At 62.2% G+C, this 23,436-nt stretch overlaps 3 protein-coding genes across 27 annotated transcripts in view; 1 reads left to right on the plus strand and 2 right to left on the minus strand.

Moving 5' to 3' along the window:
* Positions 1 to 23,436, minus strand: part of CHLSN (cholesin) — a 96,671-nt gene that overhangs the window by 17,792 nt on the left and 55,443 nt on the right. The gene's annotated exons all lie outside the window — the stretch shown is intronic.
* The window catches only part of LOC117308170 (uncharacterized), a 68,900-nt gene that overhangs the window by 4,410 nt on the left and 41,054 nt on the right, over positions 1 to 23,436 (minus strand). For all 17 annotated transcript variants that reach the window (XM_073791808.1, XM_073791807.1, XM_073791802.1 and 14 more), the window contains exon 1: positions 1 to 23,436. This exon is cut by the window's right edge and continues 41,054 nt beyond it. The gene's annotated coding sequence lies outside the window, so the exon portion shown is untranslated.
* Positions 10,183 to 21,372, plus strand: GPR146 (G protein-coupled receptor 146). Of its 3 annotated transcripts, none has more exons than XM_019940315.3 (2): positions 10,183 to 10,306; positions 19,862 to 21,372. In XM_019940315.3, exon 2 carries the CDS (start codon positions 19,868 to 19,870, stop codon positions 20,861 to 20,863), a length of 996 nt encoding a protein of 331 aa, XP_019795874.2. In that variant the 5' UTR covers positions 10,183 to 10,306; positions 19,862 to 19,867; the 3' UTR covers positions 20,864 to 21,372. The 3 variants fall into 3 exon arrangements, with proteins under 3 accessions (XP_019795874.2, XP_073647890.1, XP_073647891.1); XM_073791789.1 differs by lacking the exon at positions 10,183 to 10,306 and adding an exon at positions 17,505 to 17,523; XM_073791790.1 differs by lacking the exon at positions 10,183 to 10,306 and adding an exon at positions 19,591 to 19,638.

The raw sequence follows: 23,436 nt of genomic DNA on the forward strand, positions 1-23,436 counted from the left end.
CTCCGCGTCCCAGGCCGCCAGGTGTGCCCGGGAGCGCGGCACCTCCCGGCCGCCGCAGCCCCCGCGCACTGCGCATGTCAGGCCGGCTAGGCTCGGCTGGAACCAGATCCAGCCGGCTGGGCGGTGACGCAAGCACGCGGCTGGGCGTGTGGGCGGGACTCCTGGCGGGGCGGGGTCAGGAGGTGGGCGGGGTCGGCCCCGCACGGGGGTTGGGGGGCGAGGACCACCCCTCCCCTCCAGGCCGAGTGGTCGGCGGCTGCTGCGCGGCCCCGGGCGGGGGAGGGGGAGGGGAGGAGGAGGGCCCTCCGGGCCAGGGGAAGGCCCAGCCCAGGGCTCCGGGCGCTTCCCGGCCCACAGCTCGGCCGCCGAGTGGCAGACGCTGAGCCCCCGCCCAGGGGTCTGCCTGTGGCTCTCCTCACGGCGCGGCTCCCTGGCAGGTCCCCACAGGGGAGGCAGGAAAACCACGCGGTGCAGTTAACACGGACGCGTCTGCCGACCACAGGCTCGGTCCCCACCCCCCATCTCCACCCCCTGCAGCCGGGTAACCTGGCCTGCTGTCGCCTCCCAGGGCGTCTGCGCATGCGCTTCCCCTGACTGGAGCGCTCACTTCCAGCGCCTGTCAACCCTCAGCTTCGGGGAAGCCTTCTCTGCCTCACCCGCTGAACCCGCTGTGTAAAGCCCCTAGAGCTCCACGCCCCCAAACTGAGCTCCACAAGCGTAAGGCCGGGTCTGCCCACCGCAGACCCACCCAGCAAAAAGCAGGTGCTCAGTAAAGGCTCACGGAGCAAATGAATGAAGGTGTCCTTCTCCTAAGACAATACTGCAAATCAATTTTTATAGTCCGAGGAAAACCACGCTCCCGCAGCCGGAGCCTGCTGAACCCGCCCAAGGCCTGCAGCAGGCTCTGGAGGCGGGGCTGGTTTCGGGGGGCTGCTCCGGCACCCTGGCGTGAGGACACGCTGTCCCCTGGGTGCTGAGGCCGTGCGCTGGCTGGCGGGTGTGGGTGTCCCAGCTTCCCAGCCCGATGAGGACCTCCCAAGGTCCCAGAGTCATAGAGGATCTGCGTGCTGATTTCCCAGTGCATTTCCTGTGTCAGCCCTGCAACCCAAGAACCCCCAATCTGGTTTCTTCACGGTACTATTCTGGTGACTCTAATGGGCCACCGTGGGAGGCTGGACAAAGGAGAGAGCCGGAGGGGAAGAGCTGGCCTGGGGCAGGGTGAGGGGCGGACACCGCACACAGGGACACGCAGCGCAGAGGGAGCTTCGTGCCCGCTCGTCTCACACTCCCAGCTGCCCTGTTACCTACGCTGTGCAGACGACGTAAAGGGTGTGAAACGGGCCGGGTCTGCCGCTCCCGACCCAGCTCCTTCCCAGGCCCTTCTCTGCCCAGGGACCTGCCTGCAGGACACACTCTGTCCCCGCAAGCCCTCACACAGAGGCAGGTGGGGCTCACCCCCAGAAGGTGCTGCTGGGCTGTGCTACCCCCTGGTTGTCTGTTTCTGGCCTGTGTCAGCAGCAGGCACAGGGCCACTCCGTGCACCCTGGGGCTACCTGTAGGGACCCCAAGAGAAAGGGCGCTCGGTCCAGCCCCGAGGGCCTTCGTGGCCAGAGTCCAGCTGGTGGAGCGGGACAGTGTGGCTGAGAGGCCTGCCTGCCGTGTGGCCCCGGCCGCAGCACACTGGGTCTACCTCTGAGGGGCCACCGAGGCCCTAGAACCCCATGCAACTCGGCCCAGCAGCTCCCGGCCAGGAAGCATGGGTACATAACAGACCTGGCTGCATTCCACATACATTCGTTAAGCAACACCTTCACATGAGATGTTCTTCTAAGTGCTAAGCTTACTGTGGGGAACGCCTGCTACCACAAACCATGTTCCAGTGCCCCCACAACTCCTATATCATAATGCTACCGCCCACCCCGCGATGGCACTAGGAGGTGGGGCCTTTGGGAGGTAAGTACATCCCGAGGATGGGGGCCTCGTGAAGGGGATCAGTACCTTCATAAGGGAGGGCACTGGCTGTCACTAAGAGAGCTAGCTCCTCACCCCTCCACCACGTGAGGACACAGCAAGGAGATCAGGGAAGAGAACCCACCGGACACCAAAACGGCCAGTGCCTTGGTCTTGGGCTTCCAGCCTCCAGAACCGTGAGAAAGGCATCGGTTTCTTATAAGCCACCCAGCCTACAGCATTTTGTGATAGCAGCCTGAACTAAGACCCCCCTGCCATAGTTAGACTGCCCTGAAAGGCTATAATACTAAGGAGGAAATAGGGACAACAGACAGAGAGTCGGTTGACTTACATTTTGTCATTTTAAATGGCTGGAGGAGGACGGAGGTCAAGGAGACAGCGTCAGGACAGTGACACCTGAGACCCAGAGGTGAGGGCACGGCCGTGGATATTTGGGAGAGAGGTGGTCCAGGCAAAGGGAGCAGGCAGCCACATCCCGGGGAGGGGGCACAGAGGCCCACGTGAAGCAGAGGAGAAGCCAGGATGGCTGGAGGTGTGGGGGGCAGAGTGGAACACCTCTGCTGAGCTGGTGCTCCAGAAGCATGAAGTTGCCACCAAAGCCTCCCCCAAGGCAGGAAGAACAAGCTCTCGAAACCAGCACCCCAAGATCACGGGGATCATTCGGAGTCATTCAGCAAAGAACAAATATGTCCCACGCAGACATTATCAGCCAGAACGTCCGGCCCATCAGCAAGCACAGTGTTCCCGGGCTTGGCACCTCCCGAGAACCAACCACTGGTGAAATCACAGGAGATGCTGCAGGGGGTTTGGAACACCCGCCTGGATGCCCGCATCTGCTCGCAGCCCCCAGAGCTCCCGCACACACCCCTTCCCTCACACGTGGCCCCGCCAGCGGGTCAGGCCCTGCTTGGAAGCATTTGGCGGGTGGAAATCGTGAGTGCGCGTGTGAGTATGGGGGGAGCCCCCGCCCCGGGGGAGCAGGGTCCGCCGTCGGCCACAACAAGAGGAAGCAAAGTGCTGCTCAAGGTCTTGGTGCAGCCGGCCCGCCAGCCCCTCCAGGGACGGCCATCGCAGGGCCTGGCTGTCACTAAAGCTATCGCAGGCCTGACTCCAGAACCTTGTGTCCAAGCCCAGATGGTTTCGCTGGAATTCTATCAAACACTTAAAGAGGAATTAACACCAATTTTATATAAGCTCTTCCAGAAAACGGAAGCAAAGGAACCATTTCCCAGTTTGCTCTGGGAGGCCAGTGTTACCTTGCCACCAAAGCCAGACAAAAATAGTACCAAAGGAAAAAGAATGAAAGAGAAAGTGAAATATAGACCAAAATCTCTCATAGATGTAAATGCAAAAATCCTACTCAGCAACACATTAAAAAAACTATACACCATGACCAAGCAGAGTTTATTCCACAGACGCAAGGCTGCGTCAGTTTTCAAGAATCAATCTAATAAACCCATCATATCAACGGGCTGAAGAACAAATATCACATGATCATATTAACTGATGCAGAAAAAGCGTGTGGCAAAATTCAAAACTCATTTATGATGTACATTCTCAGAAAACTAATCATAGAGGAGAGCTTCCTCAACTCGGTATGTAACATGTAAAACTGCCCCTCCCCCCACCAGCTTGGGAACAAGGTGAGGAGACCCACCCTCACCACTGCCATTCAACACAGCACTACATGTTCCAGCCAGGGCAAGAAAGCAAGAAAGTGCAAGCGAAGGCACTCGGATTGGAAAGGAAGAAATACAGCTGTCTATATTTACAGATGGCATGACGGTCAACATAGAAGAGCCCAAGGAATCAACACACTTTTCCCCTGTGTATGTCTTATTACTGCAGCACGGTTTGTTGAAAAGACTCGCCACTGAATTACTTTTACACCTCTGCCGAAAATCAAGGTGCGGATGTGGGACAGTTTCTGGGGTCTCTATTCAGATCCGTGTCTCTCCCTCCATTAATACCACACTGTCTGTTTTTGCTTACCATTAATAAACAGAGATTTATTTGGAAATTTCTAAACCTGCCATAAGTGGCGCTTGCCAAGCCCTAGGCCCACCCTCCTTACCAAGCTCCGAGGAGCAACAGTCCTTCCCCCCTCTCCCCTTCACCTCCCCCTGCCTTCCACCAAGCACGCCCACCCACACCTCAGGCCACGGCAGAGAACTAGAGTGCGGTCTCCCTCTAGGAGGCATTACCCCTGGGCCCAAGAGCCTGGGTGACAGCCCTCCGGCATCCCAGGAGATGATGGCGGCCAGAGGTGCTTGCATAGGGTTAGGAAAGAGAATAAGGAAGGAGGCACCTGAAAAACCCCAACTTACCCCTGAACAAAAGCTCCTGCGTGGAAAAACCTGCTCCACGAAGAGTGCAAATGCCCAAAGGGTACGGAAAACCAGCAGCAAGGCTGGGCTGGTAGGAATGGTACCACACTGCCATGTTAAATTCAGTTTCAGCATTCATAGCGAACGCACAGAAATACGGTTGACTTCTGTATGTTGATCTTGCGTCCTGAAATCTACTGCACGTCTCAGTGATGGCCATCCGTCCAAGGCAGAGGGAGCAAGGCCATGGGTGGGGAACCAGCCTGCACGAATGTCCAGCGTCTAGCCTCGGCCCTGAGCCCACGCTTTTCTGTATTGGGGAGCCTGCCAGACCCAGCCCCCATCATTTCCACAGGTCACGTGGGGTAAAACCCCCGACCCCCACCCGCCCTCCTCTGAGTCCTCGGGCAGGATCCTGGCACGGGGCAGACTGCCTTCCCCACATGGCTCGGCCAGACCTGGGCCTGGGACCCTTCACTGTAGTGGGGATGGTGCCCTGGCTTCTGGGGCCACGCCTGAATGGCAGGTGGCCAGCAGACTCCGGGATGCCCCCGGCGCGGGCTGCTGAGAGGAAACCCCGGGCCATGCACCCCTCCAGCGACCCTGCTCCTGCTCTCCAGGAAGCACTGTGTCACGTGCACTATTTTTTTAAATTAAGTAATTAATTAGCTTAATTTATTTTTGGCTGTGTTGGGTCTTCATTGCTGCACGTGGGCTTTCTCTAGTTGCCGCGAGCAGGGGCTACTCTTCATTGCGGCGCGCGTGCTTCTCATTGCGGTGGCTTCTCTTGTTGCAGAGCACGGGCTCTAGACGCGTGGGCGTCAGTAGTTGTGGCGCCCGGGCTTAGCTGCTCCGCGGCATGTGGGATCTTCCCGGACCAGGGCTCGAACCCGTGTCCCCTGCATCAGCAGGCGGATTCTTAACCACTGTGCCACCAGGGAAGCCCCACGGGCACTATTTTTAATGTCGATTAAAGGTTTGCGAAGAGAAAAAATAAACTCCCAGAATAAAAACTCTGGTTCTTTCCCCTCCTAACCCCAGATTCGAGGTGCGTGCCTGCGAGGTCCTACCCGGCAGCAGCAGCAGCAGTGCTCAGTCTGGCAGCGATCGACGGGCTCCCTCGAGGGACAGGGCATGACAGAGGCTCCCCGCCAACCGTCAGCAAGACAGCGAGTCCTGCTTTGTGAACCCCCTCCTGCAGGAGGAGTGGAGGGGTGAGCGCACATGGGGCAGGACGCAGGTCCCAGCAGGCGGCCCCGGGACGTGCTCAGGCCCACCACCCTCCCTCTTTTCTCCTCTTTCTGTTATTAAGGGAAGTGTGGTGACCCCCTGTGTCCAACGGTGTGGCCCATCTCCCCGTCCGCCCCTCACTCCCAGACATCTCATCATTTCTTCACACGCACCTGGAACACTTCAGTGTGCGGCTCTGATGTGATCCGTGTGTTTTATACCACACGCACACACACGCAGTTCACACAAATAAAAGCACACATAACTACAGCGGAGCAGCTTTTTCTAAGTAACGGAATATCGTCATTGATTGCGTTATTTGGAAGCCGGACCGTGAGCTCTTCTTGGCTAAAAGTGTGGCAGAAAAGTTTCGTCAGCAGAGCTGGGTGACGTGCTCCCCGACTCTGGGGAGCGCTGACTTGACTCCTTGGGAAGGAGCCTCTGAGGCTGCACCGCGGAGGCCGGCCTCCCAAAGTCAGACGACGACTGGGCGTCGCACGGGCTCCCACCATCAACTTCCTCCACGTCCTCGGCTCCGAGGGAAGATCCAGCTTCGAGAAAACCACCGAGCGGACGTGGCCCTGTAGCCACGCTGGCTCTTCCCCTCCAGGACCGCTCAGACGGCCCCGGGGAAACCCGCCCTATCCAAGCGGGGGAGCAGCCTGGGGCCCACGGGCGGGGCTGCACAAAGGCTGAGGCGCTGCGCCCACCGCAGACGACGGACAGGGAGCACGAGGGGCCACCAAAGCCCACCGACCTGGTACTGACCTGGGCTCCAGCCCACGAGCGTGGCAGGACCCTGTGTAGGTCAGTTCCTCTCGGGGCCTTGGTCTTCCCACCTGCAAAGCGGAGCTGCCGAAGCATCCCCGGGAGCTGGGAGGCGCTCTGACGAGGCTGCCGGGCCGCACGGAGCCCCAGCTGTCTACTCTGGCCAGGGGTCTGTTATCCCCTGGACCCCGGCCTCTCTAAACCGGGCCTGGTGGCCACCGGGAATCCCACTCAAGTGCAGGAAATCACTCCGTAAAGACTGTGGCACAAGGCCAGCCATCGGGGCCCCTTCCCAGGTCCCGCGGGCACCGCGGGCGACCTCGCCCACGACTACCCGCTCGCCCTGCACCCTCGTGTGGTGCAGAGAATAAGCAGGCTCAGCGCCTGTTTCTCTTGGACACAAGAGCCGACGTGGCTGAACAGCCGGGGCCGCGACGAACCTCAGTTAAGCACACCGTGGGTTAACCTACAATCCCCGCAACGATCCGCGCTGCTGCTGCTGGGGGAGGCGCCCAGGTGCGGAGCCCCCACGTGCCCGTGCTCCCCCTGCATGCGCGTGCCCCGTAGCGGGGGTGGGGGCGTGCCCTCGTCTCCCCACCCGCGGCTGGAGCGGCCGTGCGAGAGCCGGGGCAGCTGAGCTGGCGAGGGCTGCAGAGCAGCGGCAGCGCGGGGCAGTGCGGCGCCGGAATCGGAGTGGGCAGCGGGGCCCGTGCGGCGCGTCCGTAGGGCGGCGTCCTCGCCACAGCCGCCGGCTCGGACACGGAAGAGACACAGCCAGGCTCGTGGCCCACCACCGTGGGTCGGTGGTCCCTCGCACATGGAGGCCAGGATGAGAAGACGGCCACGGGGCAGGGGAGGGCAGGCCGCTGTCGGGCGAGCGTCGGGACACCTGAGAGCCGGAGGGGCCGCCCTATTGCCTAGCCGGCTGCCGTCAGGCAGCCGCCCAGGGGCTCTCGGGAGGGGCCACATTTTCCAGACCTAAGAAGCACCACGAAGGCCGTGCCAGGGCTGCTAGGTGTGCGGGGCGCTCGTCGGCCTCAGGCTAGACGGAGCACCGGGACCAGGCCTCAGCCTCGGTGGCCCTCCTCCAGGCTGGCCCAGCCGCACCCCTGCCGACTGCCGGCGTCCCTGGTGCTCGCCGTCGGGGACCAGAGCCCCGGCTCACGGCCTGCCTCGCGCCGGCCTGGGGCTCCTGGAGGGCGGGCCCCGTCAGCGTGCTGACCTCTCAGAGCCACTGGTCTCCCCCAGGCCAGGAAAGGCGCAGCTCGGGCAGGGCTGACACCGGGTGCCGCTCCACTGCCCTCCTGGAGTCTGGGTGGTCCCCGTGCCAGGCCCTGCACGCTGAGGGCAGGGACCCTGTCACACACCCACCCCGGGCACCTCTCACATTAATAATGGGGAGGATCTGCTTCCACGGAGGACAGAAGAGGTCCCGCAGAGGCCGAGTAGGGTGGGATTTAGAAAGGAGGGGGAGGCAGTGAGGCAACTGCGCTGACAAGGGTGACGACCCAGGACGACCACACAGAAACCACGGGCCCAGCTGTCAACTGACGTCCACCCCCGGCCCCTCCAGGGTGGGACTCGGGTTCTCACCAGACCCTCACGCTTCCTTACCAAAGTCAACTACCGGGGCCTGAGCAACACGACTTATAGTAACAGAGCCACAGAGACATCAAAACACATAACCTCACTACAAGAACTAATAAGGGAACTTTAAACGTTCCTTGCCCTTGACCCACGTTTCACATAGAATCACATTTCCTCGTAGGTGTGAAACTCCTAAAAAGGTGCATCTCCTAAACGTGCAGAACTCCTGAAAAGAAGGGCCCACCTGCCTTGTCGGTGAGGGCAGCCGTCACCCTCCCCGCCCCTGAGGGAAGGACCAAGTGCGGCCCCCGCAGCAGGTGACCCTCGAGTCCCTGACCAGCAGTCCAGAGTCCCCGGAGTGGGATCGACTGCCGCTCGAGGACAACCGGGGAAGACGAGTCTCAAGACTGGTGAGCAGTCTCCATCCACGGAGAGTCATGTCCGTGACCCCAGCAGAGCACGGGCCGGAGTCTCTGCTGCACAGTGTGGCGCACAGTTAGGGCACCAGCCTTGTGAACACGGCGTGTGCAGCTACAAAGGTAGAGGCCTGGGGCCTGGGAGCACCTGACTGCTCCTTGGGGGCCTCAACCAGAGAGCAGGGGAGGCCAACTCCTCGCGGTTTTCAAGTCAACACCAGACGATGCAGTTGGAAACCCAGGAACCAGGACCAGCTTCCCACACCTCCCACCCCCAGGACGGTACAGCTGTCCCTGCAGACACCTGGGTCTTGCCCAGGAGTTGGCCTGAACTCTGGGAGCAGCTAGCAGCAGGCCACAGAGCTGGGGCCCCACGGAGCGTGTGTACATTCCCCAGCTAGGGAACGCTGATCTGGGCTCAGCTGGAGGGTGGGTCCTCTTTGAAGATCCCCCGACACACACAGACTCTGCCATTCTCCCTGGCCGGGGCCTGCTTGGTGGAGGAAGTCTTTCTCTGCAGATAAGGCAATGGGGTGACCCGAGGGCTGAGGGGCTGGGACAGGGCTGAACGCCTGCTTTTCCCAGTTACGATCAGCAGCTCACCAGGCGTGGGCACCCGTGGGCAGACCTTGTTGAGCCTGGCATTCCAGGGACTCTGACCAGGAATTCTGGGGTCCTAGGGCTTTCAAAAAAGTAGACGACAACACGTCTTAGGCAGATCGCTAGGACGACGCAAAGTCCCAGGCCCTGATCGAGAAAGCAGAGACCACCTGAGGGCAAATTCCGGCTCCACTCTGCTGCAGGACCCCGGCGCGCTGCTCAAGTTTTCTGAACCTCAGTACAATTTAAAATGAGCAGGGCGCCGCACTCCGTTGATGGTAAGGCGCATTTCCTCACTTTGACGACCCTAAGAGCAGCAGGCTTCTCACAGCAGACAGCGTCCGACTGTTTTCTTGTAGCGGTCCATAACGTTTTGGCGTGCGCAGCGCGCACGGAGTCTCCGACTTGATGAAACATGGCGCATATACCTTGAAAGGCTGCTCTGAGGGCCCAGAACAGAAGCTGGCACACAGCCCGTAGTCCCTCGCTGCTGGATGTCAGTGCCGGCTGACGGGACTAGCCTTCCCACGGCTGGATGCCTGCCTGCTGCCACAAAGACCTGGTGTTGGCATGGCGAGCAAGTTACGGTAATGACAACGGGGCCAAGGGGAGGGTGGGGGCCCCAGGGGTCTGTACATGACCCTGACAGAGAGCGAGAGGCAGTCTGGTCCCCCAGCTGACCCCCAACTTCCCTCTCCGATCCCTTGGTCAGGAAGCTGTCCTGTCAAGCAGGATGGCCCAAGGTGGAGCCCTGAGCCCAGCCGGCAGGACCATGACACCCAGGGCCAGCCTTGGTTACTATTCCCATCATTCCTGTTCCGTCCACCCCTGGTCACACAGCACACGTGGATTTTCAGAAATGTTCTTAGCTCTGGAGCCAGATCGCGTTGCCAGGAGCACTATTACAGCACAAGCCTTAGAGCAGAGAAAACGACCTTGTTCTGTAACTTTCCCAACACCCAACTAGAACAGCAGCTACGGAATTAATGAGGCTGCAAACGCTGCACTGTCTCTTTAAATGGTTTTCCTGCGGCCAGTTGTTTACAAAGAAATTCCTCAGGCCAGGAAGTAGGAGGTGAACCTGGAGCCAGCAACCACACTTGGGGAAGAGGAGCAGGTGCGCCTGGCAGGCCCCGATTACAACCTCCGAGGGCGGGGTGTCTGTCCCCTGCGGATTAGAGCGCGTTCTGACTCAGCAATCTGGCCCGCCCAGGACCTCGGCCCGGCCACCGGCGCGCCCCCGGGGGCGGGGCGGACTCCCGGGGCGGGGCGGGGCGGGGCGGGAGCGGCGCGGTCACGTGTGTACACAGGCCCGCGCGGCGTGCGCGCCGTCAGCCCCGCCGCCTCTCTCGGAGCCCCGAGCTGCCCCACTCGCGGCGACTGCGCGGTCCGCGGCCCAGCGAGCCGGTGAGTGGGCGCCGAACGCGGGGCGGGGGCGGATGGGCACACGCGGGGTCTCGGCCCGCGCGGCAGTAGCACGGGACGCAGCGGCCCGGGGCCGGTGCTCCGCTCTGAGCTCTGACTTTCGGGTCCCCTCGGCCCCGCCCGGGCACTGTCCCCCGGCGGGTGGGAGCGCTGTCCCCGCCCGTGGCTGCCCTCCAGCCGTGCAGAGCCCAGCCGGCCGGGGCCGCTGCCCTGCGGTCATTCACCTGTCCGGGGCAGCTGAGAGCTGCTGGCCGCGTAGGAGGCTCAGCAACACCGCCGGCTCCTCACATGTCCTGCCGGGGACCGACCGCCTGCTCCCGGGTCACCGTGGTTGTAACTTTCGTCCCCTTTTATGATTACAAAATCTTAGGAACTTCTGGAGCAACGTCTAAATGGAAATATCAAGTGTCGTTAATGGTCTAGGACACTTGATAAAAAGATAAAACCCCCTGGGCATAAGGCTCCTTCAAAACTTGAGAAGAAGGCAGTGCCCCAGCCTCTGAGCGCCCATCTACCCAGGACCAGAAACCCAACACCAAGTTAATGACATGAACACGGTAGCCGGGTTCATGGTCTCAGTGGGGCCCTGGTCTCAGTGTCGCAGTCTGTCCGGGCTTTGGGGAGACAGAGGGTGCGTCTGGACCTGACAGACTGTTCCCCCATCGCTGGATGTGCGCTCACTTGGCAGCCCCAGGCCACCTGCCGACAACCAGCTCCGTGCCTCCGCGAGCAGCGGCCCCCTCCTCCCCGCTCTGTTTGCAGCATCTAGCGGGGCTGGCCTCCAGTCACCCGGGGGCGAGCAGCCTGCTTTCCAGGCCTCTGCACACGCGAGAGTGTGAACACGAAGACTCTGACCATGCTCCAGGCCGCCCACGCGTAAGGGGGACCAGACACTAACACTACCGTCGCAACTGGCTCCCCACCAGGGCGCCACTGAGAGGGAAAAGAGGCCCTATTGAAAATTATGCTGAGGGGACGGCCACACACTCCATGACCCGCTGCAGGGTCCAGCTCCCCACACCGGAACCCCTAGTATCTTCCTAAATGAAGAAGTCCTCTCTAAGATAACAGGCTTTGAAAAACCATAGCTTCATCTGGTGAGTGCGTACTGTGCCGAGTCACGGAGAGGAAGCTGGGGGGGCCCTGCCCTTGACCACTGCTGTCCTGCCTCCCTGGGGGGTAGGGAAACACCCTGAGACGAGCACAGCATTAGTTCTGCACTGACTTGGGGTCCCTGGAACTCAGAAGCCCCTGGCAGGCAGGTGACGGGAGAAAGGCACGCAGAGCCGCCGGATGTGGGCGTGTGGGGTTTTAGGTTAGAACGGAGAGCTGCTTATACCTATTATATAACGAAAAAGTGACATGCTTGCAAAGATCCCTGCCAGGAAGCACGCGTGCATGATTGCCGGTGGGAAGACGGACCGGCCGCTTTCCGGGGCGGGGAGGGGAAGGTGCTCCTTGGGCAAGCTGCATCCATCCTCCAGGCCCTAGCATGTCATCTGGACCCTGAAAATACAACCTGCCGCCGGCAGGTTGCACCCCAGGGCTTGTCTGGGGTGAGGGCTGCTGTGCTCTGCGCAGGACACACCCAGGCTGCTCCCTCCTTCGGCAGAGCGCCCAGCTACCTCCCCCTGCTCGCCGCCGGCTCCTCAGCGCTCTATGGCTCAAGCCTCTTGCACGACTGGGCCACACCAGGCTGCGTCTGTCCACGGGGTCTCACAGGCCCGGGACCCCAGAACACCAGCCAGGCATCAAAGAGCAGAAGGGACTCAGTGTAGGGAGGAAAAGCAAACTTTCTAATTTGAGAAGCTAGAACATGATGCTGCCAAGGGGCCGAGTTCGGCCCCCAAGACCTGCCAACAGAACACCCCTTGAGTAGCGGAGGGACAGGGGGGCACGGGCCGCCTGTCCCATGCGACCCCGCGGGTCCCCTTCCTCCCACACACGTGGTGGGAGGGCGGAGCGCACCTAGGAGGTTCCCAGTTTTAATGAGAACCGAGGAAGGCTATTACACCAAGTGTAATGGGCGTTCCTCCCTTGGAAAGAACCACGGGCAGCGATAAGATCTGTGGCTCCGAGCACCCCCCAGGTAAGAGCACACCAGGGAGAGGCAGGGCGGGGTGGGGGAGCCCAGCAGGGTGCCGGGCTGCGGAGCCTGAGCGGAGGCCCGGTCTGTTCTCCGTGTGGCCATTGAATTTCTGAGCGAGTCTTCCTGGTTCTGTTTTCCCCTGGTTGAGATTACCTGGAAGGAGCACTAGCCTCAAACCAAGGTAGTCAGTGGACAAGAAAAAGGCAAGAAACCAGAGCTCCACAAACAAGAGAACACGTGTCCCATATTCTCCCAGGGTGAAGAGCCTGGGAGCCCGGGCGGGCGTCCCGGGCCGTTGGTCCCCGTTCCTGCAGCCCTTCCCGAGCGGCGGACGTGCCGTTCTCTCCCACGGAGAGCCAGAGGCAGCTCGGTTTATGCCTGAGGCAGGCTGCCTGGTTCACACTCACCACTCTTCGGTTCAGAACCTTAAAAAGCAACAGGCTACAAAAATCAGGACACCCCGTCTACATAATGGACCGTTTCTTATCACAGCCAGGAAGGCGCAGCGTCTGTGACAGGAATCAGAGGCGTAAGCTCTCTACATTGAAGACCTATGAAAACATCAGCCTTTCCGGAGCGTCTGGCTCCTACCAGCTGCATGTTAATTGTAGCTAGAGCCTCTGTCCACTGTTACAAAAGGAAATAAACATTCAGGAGTCGTTTTCAAAGCATTTTGAGGGCTCCAGAGCATTCAGCTGAAGTCCAGGTATTACCGTGCGCGCGGGTCTCCAGGACTAAAGCCAGGCCGAGCCGCAATGCCCAGGCACTTTGGGGAAAAGCCTGTGACACCATCTCAGGCCTCCTCTTCCTGGACACAGCCAGCCAGGCTGCAGGGCACGGATCAAGGAATGCTCCCCCTTCAGGGAGCTCTCGGCAGGTGGGAACAGACGAGTGCAGTGGGACAAGTTCAGCGACCTCGGACGGGAGTTAGCTGGTTCTGCGGGCTGTGTGCGCGCACACGCTCACTCAGGACCCCCTGCCCACCACAGCCGCCCGCTCCCCGCCCCCTGCCAGGTTGCTGCTCTGACGTGCTCCTGGCATCCTCCAATTTCCACAGAGATCACCGTGCACTGTAGCCCTGAATTTGAGCAAGGTTTTTAGTTACCTGTGGACATTCGCTTTTCAAGGGTTGGTTTATACCGTTCTGGGTTCTTTTTTAAAAAAAAAAAAATCATGGAAGAAAGACGCTGACATCGGGCCTCAAAACACTTCCAGCAGCTAGCCCAACTGACGTGCAGTCCTTGCCAGCAGAGAATGAAAGAAGGGACGGCGGAGCATCTGTAGGCAGGGGTGCCACTGGGGTGGAGACCAGCCCCATGGGGCTGGGACCCCAGCTCAGCGAGCGCAGCCCCAGAGACTCGCCGCCTGTGTTGTTCCCGAGGCCCTAGTGGGGTCCCAGGGACTCTGAGCTGTGATGTGGGGTCTGATGGGGCCCGCAGCCTCTCCCCGTGAGAACTCGCGCTCAGCCTGCGCCCGCGCTCAAGCCCTCTGTCCTCTCTCCGCCAGCTTCCTCTCCCCACGTGTCAGCTGGCAGAGAGTCTGAGCGAGAGTTCACGCAGCAGCTTCCTCTGCAGTAACGGACCGCGGGGGAGGATGAGGAACTGCAGCCCGCTGCGCACGCCGGGGGCTGGCCAGGCTCATCCGCTGACCGCACGTACTCCACCCTCGCGACAACCTCCTGACCCAGGGACCAAAGCCAGGCAGCTGTGAGCAGGGTGCCCAGGGAGCCCGGTCCTCAGCCATGTGGAGTCCCGGTCTCGGCCCCTCGGCCCAGTTCACAGGCCACTGCTTGGTTCCCTCGCAGCCCTCGGGCAAGAGCTCTCAGCAGGCAGTGTGGGTCCCTCCGAGGGGAGGACTGAGTCAGGCAGGGGGCGCACCCGAGCTGCCTTCTCTAAGTATAAAAGCAGGGCCCTCGGTGCAGCAGGGCTTGGACGTGCGCCCCGTGGCCCCAGGTCCCCAGGTGGGCACCGCTTCACAGCTGCCCCGGCTGTTCCGCTCCATTGACCAGGCCTGTGGCCAGTCCCCCGCCAGGGCCCCGCAGTCACCGATCATTGGGAGGGAGCTGCTGCCTCACTGCGCTGCCCCCACGCCCTGGACACCGCGGCCCCTCCTGGGCTTCAGGGCTTCCTGGGCCGCTGAGCAGAGGCTGGCCTGTCAGCTCACTTTCCCTGAGGCCTAGCCACACCCACCTAGAGCGGGCCTCCACACTAAGCCCGCAAGACCCTCTCGGCCCACATGTGACTCCAGTACCCACCCAGGCCACAGGGCCATCCGACGGCCTCCTGGGTGCCAGAGAGAGCGGCAGACATCCTGGAAGTGCCTGCTCAGGGCCCAGAGCAGAGCAGGGACCATCTTCTCCAGAACTGAAGACAGCAGGAGAGCTGCCCTGGGGTGCTCGGCCAGCGCCGCACACTCTGCGCTCATGTCAGCATGCACCTTGGAGCCCGGCGGCCGTGGGTTTTCCTCTCGTGGTGTCTCCGCTCCTCCCCGCCCGAGCCTGGAGCAGACAGCTCTTCAGTGCCATGCCGACGACCCCGCCAAAGAGCCTCCCGCCCAGCACAGCCGGGGGAGCTCCCACCCGAGGGGCACACAGCGTGACCACGGGGTGGCTGAGCCTTCCCGGGGCTGGAAGTTGGAGAGTCTGGGAGAACGTCTTCTTGAAAGATAATTATTGGAACCCAGAGAGGGTCTTGGAAGAAAACTATCAGTACTTCTGTGCACGGGAACATCTGTGATGAATGACACTCACTCCAGTTGAGGGTCAAGGAAGAGAGGGGGCTCTAGAGACAGCTGAGTCCTCAGAAACGGGTGCGGTGGGACAGAACCCCGAAACGGCTCCGTGCCCTGGGCCTCCCGTGGAGACAAAACCACTACTTCCACGTCCGGCAGCCCCGAGCAGGGCTCGCCCTGCCCGCCCCGTTGGAGGTGGCCGCCCTATCGCCATGCCCTTCCGATGGGCTAGCTTGAGGTCAGTGGCAGTGCCGCTGCCCAGGTACCACAGGCGGATGCCAGCTTGTCTGACCGTGAACCTCTGGCCTTGGGGCCTCAGCCTGGTTCCCTCCAGAGGGCAAGGCCACTGGGGCCCGAGAGGGGACCCTCTGTGCTGTGGCAGTGGTGACCTCGGCTGTGTTCCCTTGAAGGCTTCCCTCAGCCCCCGGTGCCGCACACGCAGCAGGTGGGCAGGGAGGCCTGAGAGCGTCCCCATCACACTCAGAAAGCAGCAGCCCCAGCAGGCCATGCGCAGGCCAGCTCGTTGATCGGGCCCAACGCCGCCCGACTTCCTGGTCCTCTCAGATTCTCTGAAAAAAGCATGATTTTTGAGCTCCAGCCTCTCCCGAGGCTACCCTCTTGTGCCACGCGTGCAGCCAAGCCTGCAGAGAAAGACCCTGAGCAGGTGCTTCAGTGTCAGGGGCAACGTTCTGAGCCAGCTGAGCCCCCCGCCCACAGAGATGACCTCCACCCTGGAGTCTCAGGCCGGCGGTGCCCTCCCGCGGGCGAGGTACTCTCTGCACTGCCAGGCTGGCCACCCTCCTCTCTCCTCTCCACTGCTGGCCCCAAGCCTGGAACCACCCTGGCCCGAAGCTAAGGACCTCTCCATCCCCTCGAACAAGACTGGCCAGACGCCCGCCGCACAGCAGCCACGCCGGGACCAGGCAGGGGAGCGGACGCGGTGAAAGCCGCCGTGCTGGCAGGGCCGAGGCTGCTGCTTCAGGAGCATAATCAGAAACAAGACAGCGGGGATGCAAGTCACCTTTAGATCAGTGATCAATCCCCTTATAGGAGGAACAGGATAAAGCTGTAACGGGACCACCGCGGACAGCCCGAGGCGCATGCCAGGCCCAGCCTGCGGAGCTGCTTCCCGCTTCTCTGCCGGGCCAGGACACTGGTGCCGACCAGCCCGCTCCCCCGGCCCAGGGCCACACGCCGGCCGAGCAGATGATCAGGGCTCGGCGGTCCTCCCACTGGCATCGCTGTGATCCCCGAGGCAACACGCCTGCACGCGTCAGGCGCAGCCCTGCTCTGTGGACCGAGGCTGGTTGCAGCCCTGGCTCGGCACGCCTGCCGCAGAAGAGAGGCGACCGCGCACACACCTGTATGTTCCCTGGGCCCAGCGGAGGGAAGTCAGGCAGGGTCCCTGGGAGGAGGCCAGGATCCCAACCAGGCAGAAGAGAGGTTCGGGCATTGAACCGGGACCCAGCTGGGCTGGCAGGAGTGGGAGTCCACGGAGGGCCCCTGGGTGCAGTCCCGTGGGAGGACAGGAGGTCGGGGCCACTCCTGGTGTCTCGTCTGACGAAGGGGCTGTGGACGAGACCTGGTGTGGGCGCTGCAACTGGGTGCTGGTGCCGGAGGAGGCATGGGGGAGATTTGGAGAGTGGAGACACAGCGAAAGCATGAGAGGAAGGTGGCCACCCCGGCCAGCGAGTCTGGAGGCGGGCCCAGAGGAGGCGAGGCGGGAGGGCAGCCGGACAGGACAGAGCCGGGAGGACAGGACAGCTGGGAGGACAGGACAGAGCTGGGAGGATGGGGCAGAGCCGGGAGGACAGGGCAGAGCTGGCGGGGGCGGGGGCGGGGGGGGCGGGGGGAGGGAGTGAGGGCACAGAAGAGGGCAGGCCCGGGAGCATCGAGGGGCCCAGCGGGCAGCAGCGCGGGCAGCTCTGACCAGGAGGTGTCAGGTAGGCCCCAAGGACAGGGCGACAGGACCAGCCTGTTCCTAAGGCCAGCCTGGACAAGAGGCCACTGGGGTCCTTGCTTGCGCTGACCCCTGGAGCTGAGAGGACTGCAGCAGGTGACGGGGCCGTCAGAAGTTGGATTATTAATCCTGCCACTTGGGGAGAATGTGGCAGCTTTCAGAATGAAAAGCGCCAAACGCTCCACATTCGGCACCACCAGGGACAGCCCACCGAGGCACCGGGGAGAAGGAGCCCAGCCACTCGGGGCCTACCTGGCCTCTTCTCTCCTGCCTCTGGGAGGGGCAGGACCACAGAGAGGGCCCTTCCTGGAATCCTGGTCTCTGCGCTGGCAGCCGTTCCAGTTCCTCTTTCTCGGGAAGGAAGTGAACAGAGCTGGTAACTGGAAAGACAGCCCAGCCCAGCCCAGCCCTGTGGAGGGGGTGAGCCAAGCCATTGTTCTCAGGCCCCCTCCTCACAGGGCCTGGGGGTGCGGGGGTGGGGAGGAGGGTCTTGTTCCCAGATTCCTGCACTTGCAAAACCAGAGCACAAAGGGAAGTGGGGGGACCGCAGGCGGCGAGGGGAGGAGGCAGGGCCAGTCTGCGGCCAGCAGGGCAGGGCACCCTGCAGGAGTAGCACCGGGACCTGGACAGGGCAGGACGGCCGCCCCCACCACCGTCCTCGGGATACCCGGCTGGGCTTCGAGCGGGCCTGACCGGCTGCCCTGCCGCCGGGGCGGGCAGTCACTTCCCGACACGACCGCTGCTCTCCCGCCAGGCTCACTGCCGCTCGGCAGGTCTGGGGGTGTCACAGTGCCACGTGCCAAGCGTCCCCAAATGAGATCCCCCAGCTCCCCTGCAAGCCCACAGGCACCGCCCGCGCAGTCTTGAGCCAGGTGGCCCCCCACCCACGGCCTGCAAGTGTCCCAGTGACACGTCCCCTCGGTGCCAGCGGTGTCACCCGTCTGCTTCCTTCCCTTCTTCTCACTCTGCGTGCCCACGCAGGTGAGGATGGGCCTCCCCACTTCAGAAAACGCCAGGCACCTTCCTCTGTGCATGAGGCGGCCCCCCCAGCAGGTGTCCCTGCCCTGGGCCCTCTGAATGACACCTGGAGACCAGGGGCCTCCAGGAAGAACGTAGGAACAAGAAGCAAAAATGGACGGAAAGCAAGTGCAAACTGGTACTTTGAGCTCGCGATCTGCACCTGAAATCAGAAGTGTCCTCACGGTTCATAACTAAGAGGACGCACGCAGAGCTGCTTGTAGCTCATGGGGCAGGGTTTCTAAGTTCTGTGTTTATGAACTGCCGGAACACAAACTCGGGCAGGTTCTTAATCTAAAACCCGGCACTGACTCCTGAGACACTCACAGCCCCTCTCGGGCCGAGAGAGCCGGCCGTACGAGCACATGAGTGTGTGAAGGAAATTCTCAGTAGGCTGACTCCACGTGACCACCTCCCAAGAACGGAGCCATTTTTCAGCCAGGGCAGGGCCCCTGGCAGCAGCTCTGCCCCTCCTCCGACAGCGCTCCCCCTGCCCTCCTTGGCCGTGGCCCACGAGCCCACAGGGCCCCCCTTCTGTCCTTGGTTTCCGAGAACCTCTGCTCAGTTGACTTCCCCTGGCTGAGCCCGCCCTCCACATGGATGGGGACCCCCAGGAGGGGCGGGGGCGCCAGCGGACCCGCCGTGGGGCCATGGGGGGAGCCAGAGGGCAGGGCTGCCCATCCCACACGCTGGTCCTTCCAGACACAACCCTCGCGCCTCAAACTGGCTGGAAACAGAGAGGGAAGAGCCGTTGCACCCGCCCCGGGAGGAGGGGCGTCACGAGAACCCACAGATGGACGCCCACGCGTGCAGAGATGTGGCCCAGGCACCAGGAGACGTGGGGCCCGGAGTGAGGCAGGGCAGGCATGGCAGGAGAGTGAGAGTGTGTGGACGGCAGGAGGGTAGGGACTGAGGCCCAGGGGCCGCTGGACGCCCTGCGAGCCATGTGAGGCCAGAGTGGAGGGGGACCAGGCTGCAGGCTGGTCACAGCATGCACAGGCCGCTCTGGTGGACAGGCTCCCCGGCCCCCAGCCACTTTCCAGGCCGTGGCTCAGCAGGCAGGAGCCTGCAGGCATTTGGGACAGAGATGGGAGAGAGCGAGCCAGCACTGAGTCGGCAAGAAGAGGACGCAGAGGGCTCCGAGGACCCCATGAGGGCGTGTCACCTGCCTGGAGCGCCCGCCGGCTCCCCTGACCCCAGGACTCTGGAGGGAGGACCCGTGTCCCTGCAGCGGCCGTGCCCCTCCCAGATGTGACGGAGCCGGCAGGAGGGCAGCAGCTCGGGACCCGCGTCACCCCGACCCGGCACGCCTCGGCCCAGACACAGGACGGCGGGGAGGGTGGAGCAGGGTGATCGCAGGATTCCGCGACTGATGTGGGAAACCAGGGATGCGCCGGCAGGGCTGCAGCTCCCACCGAGGGGGCTGACGGGGCCGCGGGAGGCCAGGCCTCGGGTCCACCCCCTCCTCTCCAGGCTTTTGTCACCATGGCCCACCCAGTCACCCCCCATCACCAAAAGGTGACAGCAGGCACGTTATGGCTCCAAGAGCTGTACGTTTCCCTGGCAAACGGGGCCAGGGAGGCTCCCGCGGCCAGTAGGGTCCTCACAGCTTCCAGCCACACCACCTTGCGACCACAGAAAACACGCATGCGGCAGTTTCTGGCCGTCCCAGCTGGTTCAGGGGGCAGGGAGGGGCCCAGGTCCGGTGGAGGGCAGGACTCACGCGCTGCTTTCCCCACAGCCCGCCATGTGGAGCTGCCCACTCAACGGCACGGGCGGCGAGGACCAGCTCCCCTGCCAGCACGTCCAGCGGGCCCTGTCCGCCCTCTCGCTGCTCTACCTGCTTGTCGGCGTCCCCCTCGGCCTCGGCTACAATGCCCTGCTGCTGCTGGTCAACCTGCACGACCCGGGCGGTATGACCATGCCCGACGTCTACTTCGCCAACATGGCCGCGGCCGGCCTGGTCCTCGGCGCCCTGGCGCCTGCGCACCTGCTGGGCCCCGGCGCCGCCGGCTGGGCCGTGTGGGACGCGGGCAGCGAGGTCCACGTCACGCTGCTGGTGCTGTTCAACGTGGCGGCGCTGGTGACCCTGTACTCCACGGCGCTGCTGGCCCTCGACTGCTACATCGAGCGGGCGCTGCCGCGCACCTACATGTCGAGCGTCTACAACACCAGGCACGTGTGCGGCTTCGTGTGGGGCGGTGCCCTGCTCACCGGCTTCTCCTCCCTGCTCTTCTACATCTGCGGCCACGTGGCTGCCAGGCTGGCCGAGTGCTCCCAGGTGCGGCACACGGAGGCGGCTGACGCCATCATGCTGCTCAGCGGGTACCTGGTGCCCGTCCTGGCCATGCTGTACGCGCTCGTGCTCCTCACGCGGATCCGGAAGGAGGACACGCCACTCGACCGGGACGCGGGCCAGCCGGACCCCTCGGCGCACAGGCTGCTGGTGGCCACCGTGTGTGTGCAGTTCGGGCTCTGGACGCCCCACTACCTGACGCTCCTGGGGCGCACGGTCCTGGCTGCGCGGGGGAGGCCAGCGGACGGGCACCACCTGGGGGCGCTGCTCCTCGCCAAGGACCTGTCCAGGTTCCTGGCCTTCGCCAGCAGCGCTGTGGTGCCGCTTCTTTACCGCCACATGGACAGAAACTTCCCCGGCAAACTCCGGCGGCTGATGAAGAAGCTGCAACGTGGGCCCCAGAGCTGCTCCTTGGACGAAGCGGGGGCACAGCCGGCGATGGCGTAGACGCTGCTCCACGGGCCTCGGCCAACCGGGGGGCAGACGGCGCGTGGCAGAAGGCACAGCCCGCAGGGACCGGGTCCCCCGCGCCCGCTGCTTGCTCCCCCCCCCCCCCGCGTCCAGGAGACTTGCTGGCCCTGCATCACCCGCTCCCTCCCTCCCTCTCCCCAGGAGACCAGGCAGAGCCAGGCGAGTCCCCCACAAGAAGCCACCCTCAGGCCGAGGCCGTGATGTCCGAGCAGCAGGTGCCAGGCGTGAGGATGAGCTGGGCCATCGGGGTACCTGGCCGCCCGCAGGGTGTGTGCTTGTCTCCTACGGGCGCCTTTCTGGTCCACGCCTGCAGCAGCCTGCTTCCCTCAGCCTCACGTCTGGCTTTCAAATGAGTGATGAAAATCTAACGCCACTATTTATACTTTGTATTGTTAAAATACTCCATCCCCCCTCCCTCTTGTTTTGTTGTGTATGAAGAGACGTTTGGTAGGAAAGTCAGAAGGTATTAAAATGAAGGAGACACACACGGAAGCGCACTCGGGGGATGGGTGGGTGGTGGGCTCGCGGGGCCGGAGCTGCTGGCGACTTGCGTGCATGTGGACGTGGTGGGCGAAGAGTCCGGACGGGGCCTCTCCTGACCCTAGGTGTGCCCCCGGGTCACGTCTGCTGTCGCTGGGCCTGCGTGGGTCTGTCCTAAACAAGTCCCCAAAGCGCACAAAAGTAAATAAACTGAAGGAAGAAAAGTGCTGTTAGGATTTCTAACCTAACCCGAAAGCCGATGGGACTGCCGATGGGAAAGAGGGATTTGGACAGGCGGGCGTCACTGGGGCCACAAGGGTGCTGCCTGTTCCCGGGACAGACAGACGAGACGGTACAGACCAGATGACCTGACCAGACGGGGCGGGGCGCAGAGGAGCCTCCCTTCCCCCACCCCAAGTCTTCACGAAGAAATTACTGCCCCACAACCCTCTGACCCTCAGTTCTGAAACCCCCAAACTCCCTAGAAACAAAGATTCATTTTTCAAGTTCGCAGCAAAGGTACGAGGGTACCTTTCTGAGGAAAGATGAATGTGATGGTGGGCGCTGCCCCAGCCCCTGGGCTTCTGCCACATAAATACATGCATGTTCACTTCTGACCACCCAGCTGCCCCGAGGAGGAGGCTCGCTCTTTTCTGTGGCATCTACCGGGGAAATCGCCCCATTTGGTCCCAGTCTCTTGGGAAATTGAGCCCTGAGTGAGCTGCAGTGCTTTTCTACGTGCAGACTGTTTCCCCTCCCGGCTGAAGAGCCTGTGCAGAAAAGCACAGACACACACTGGATGCCGGGGATGGTCCCCACCCTGCCCGACGTGGCCCTGGGGATGGTTCTGGACAGTAAACCTCGGGGATGGGGAGGGAGGGACTGAAGAGGTGTCTGGGTGGCTCCGGTCCGTGACAAGAGCACAGCCGCCTCCAGGGCCCCGGGCTGTGGTGGGATTTGTCTTCAAATTCCCCATCCCCTCGGCTCCTCCAGCAGCTGCCCCAGCAGTGGGCTGTGCTGAGGGCGCCCCACAGGGTCCCGGCAGGTACGGCAGCCCCGTGGGAGCTGAGAATACAAGCCCCCCCCCCCCACCCCCCGCTTCCCTTTCTGCTCTTTGCTCCCACGGCTCCTGGGAAAAGGTAAACCCCCAGCGCCCAGATCTCTGCCTGCAGTCCTGCACCGCTCAGCCCAGCTGGTCTTCCCCAAACAGGACGGGGGGCCTGAAATCACTTTATTTCTGATCAATTTCTCAGTGGCTTTGGTCGCAAGCTGTCTAGTCTCTGGGGGCCTCCTGGGTGGGGAGGTGTCAGACAGCAGCAGCCACGCGTTTCTGTCCCTCCCCCGTCCCGGCGTCCACCTCTACTGGTGACAGAGGGACATAGTGGGGTCTCAGCTGCAGGCCCCTCTGCTGCATCTCAGATCCCCCCCCAGGGCCCCCGCACCTCAGGGCACAAGCCCACCTTTGCCTCGGCCGCTGGTGCCACAACACAGAACCTACTTTCTGTGGACATTTGCTTGACGATCTCATGCTGAATTCACCTCGGTCACTTCCTGCCGTCCCAGTATGTTTGGTTTGATTCCCAGTACTCCTGCCACGTTGCCAAACACTGCAGTGAACTTTTGAGCCCTTCTGATTTGGGGGCTCGGGGTGGTGTGGCCGTGGACTCGAGCCACTTAGAAGAGAAGGAGGAGCTACTTGGAAAAAGCCAAGGTGAAGGGTACACTCAGTCCTTTTTTTTTAATCTCTCTGTGTGTTTTAATTAATTTATTTATTTTGGCCGCACGGCATGTGGGATCTTAGTGCCCTGACCAGGGATTGAACCCATGCCCCCTGCAGTGGAAGCAGAATCCTAACCACTGGACCACCAGGGAAGTCCCTTCAATCCTGTTTTCTTAACTTACCAGTCCTATATTCTTCAAATGCATTTGCAAGATACCAGAAGTTTTCCAGCTTACGTTCTAAGGTCTGCTGACACTTCTTGACTATGATTTTAAAGTTAACGATCTTATTTTTGTCAGTAGACAAAAGGTCACCTACCTTGCTTGCCATGCTCCATTATTTAAGATCC

This window comes from Tursiops truncatus, chromosome 15 (assembly GCF_011762595.2).
Source record: "Tursiops truncatus isolate mTurTru1 chromosome 15, mTurTru1.mat.Y, whole genome shotgun sequence".
Classification (NCBI taxonomy): domain Eukaryota; kingdom Metazoa; phylum Chordata; class Mammalia; order Artiodactyla; family Delphinidae; genus Tursiops; species Tursiops truncatus.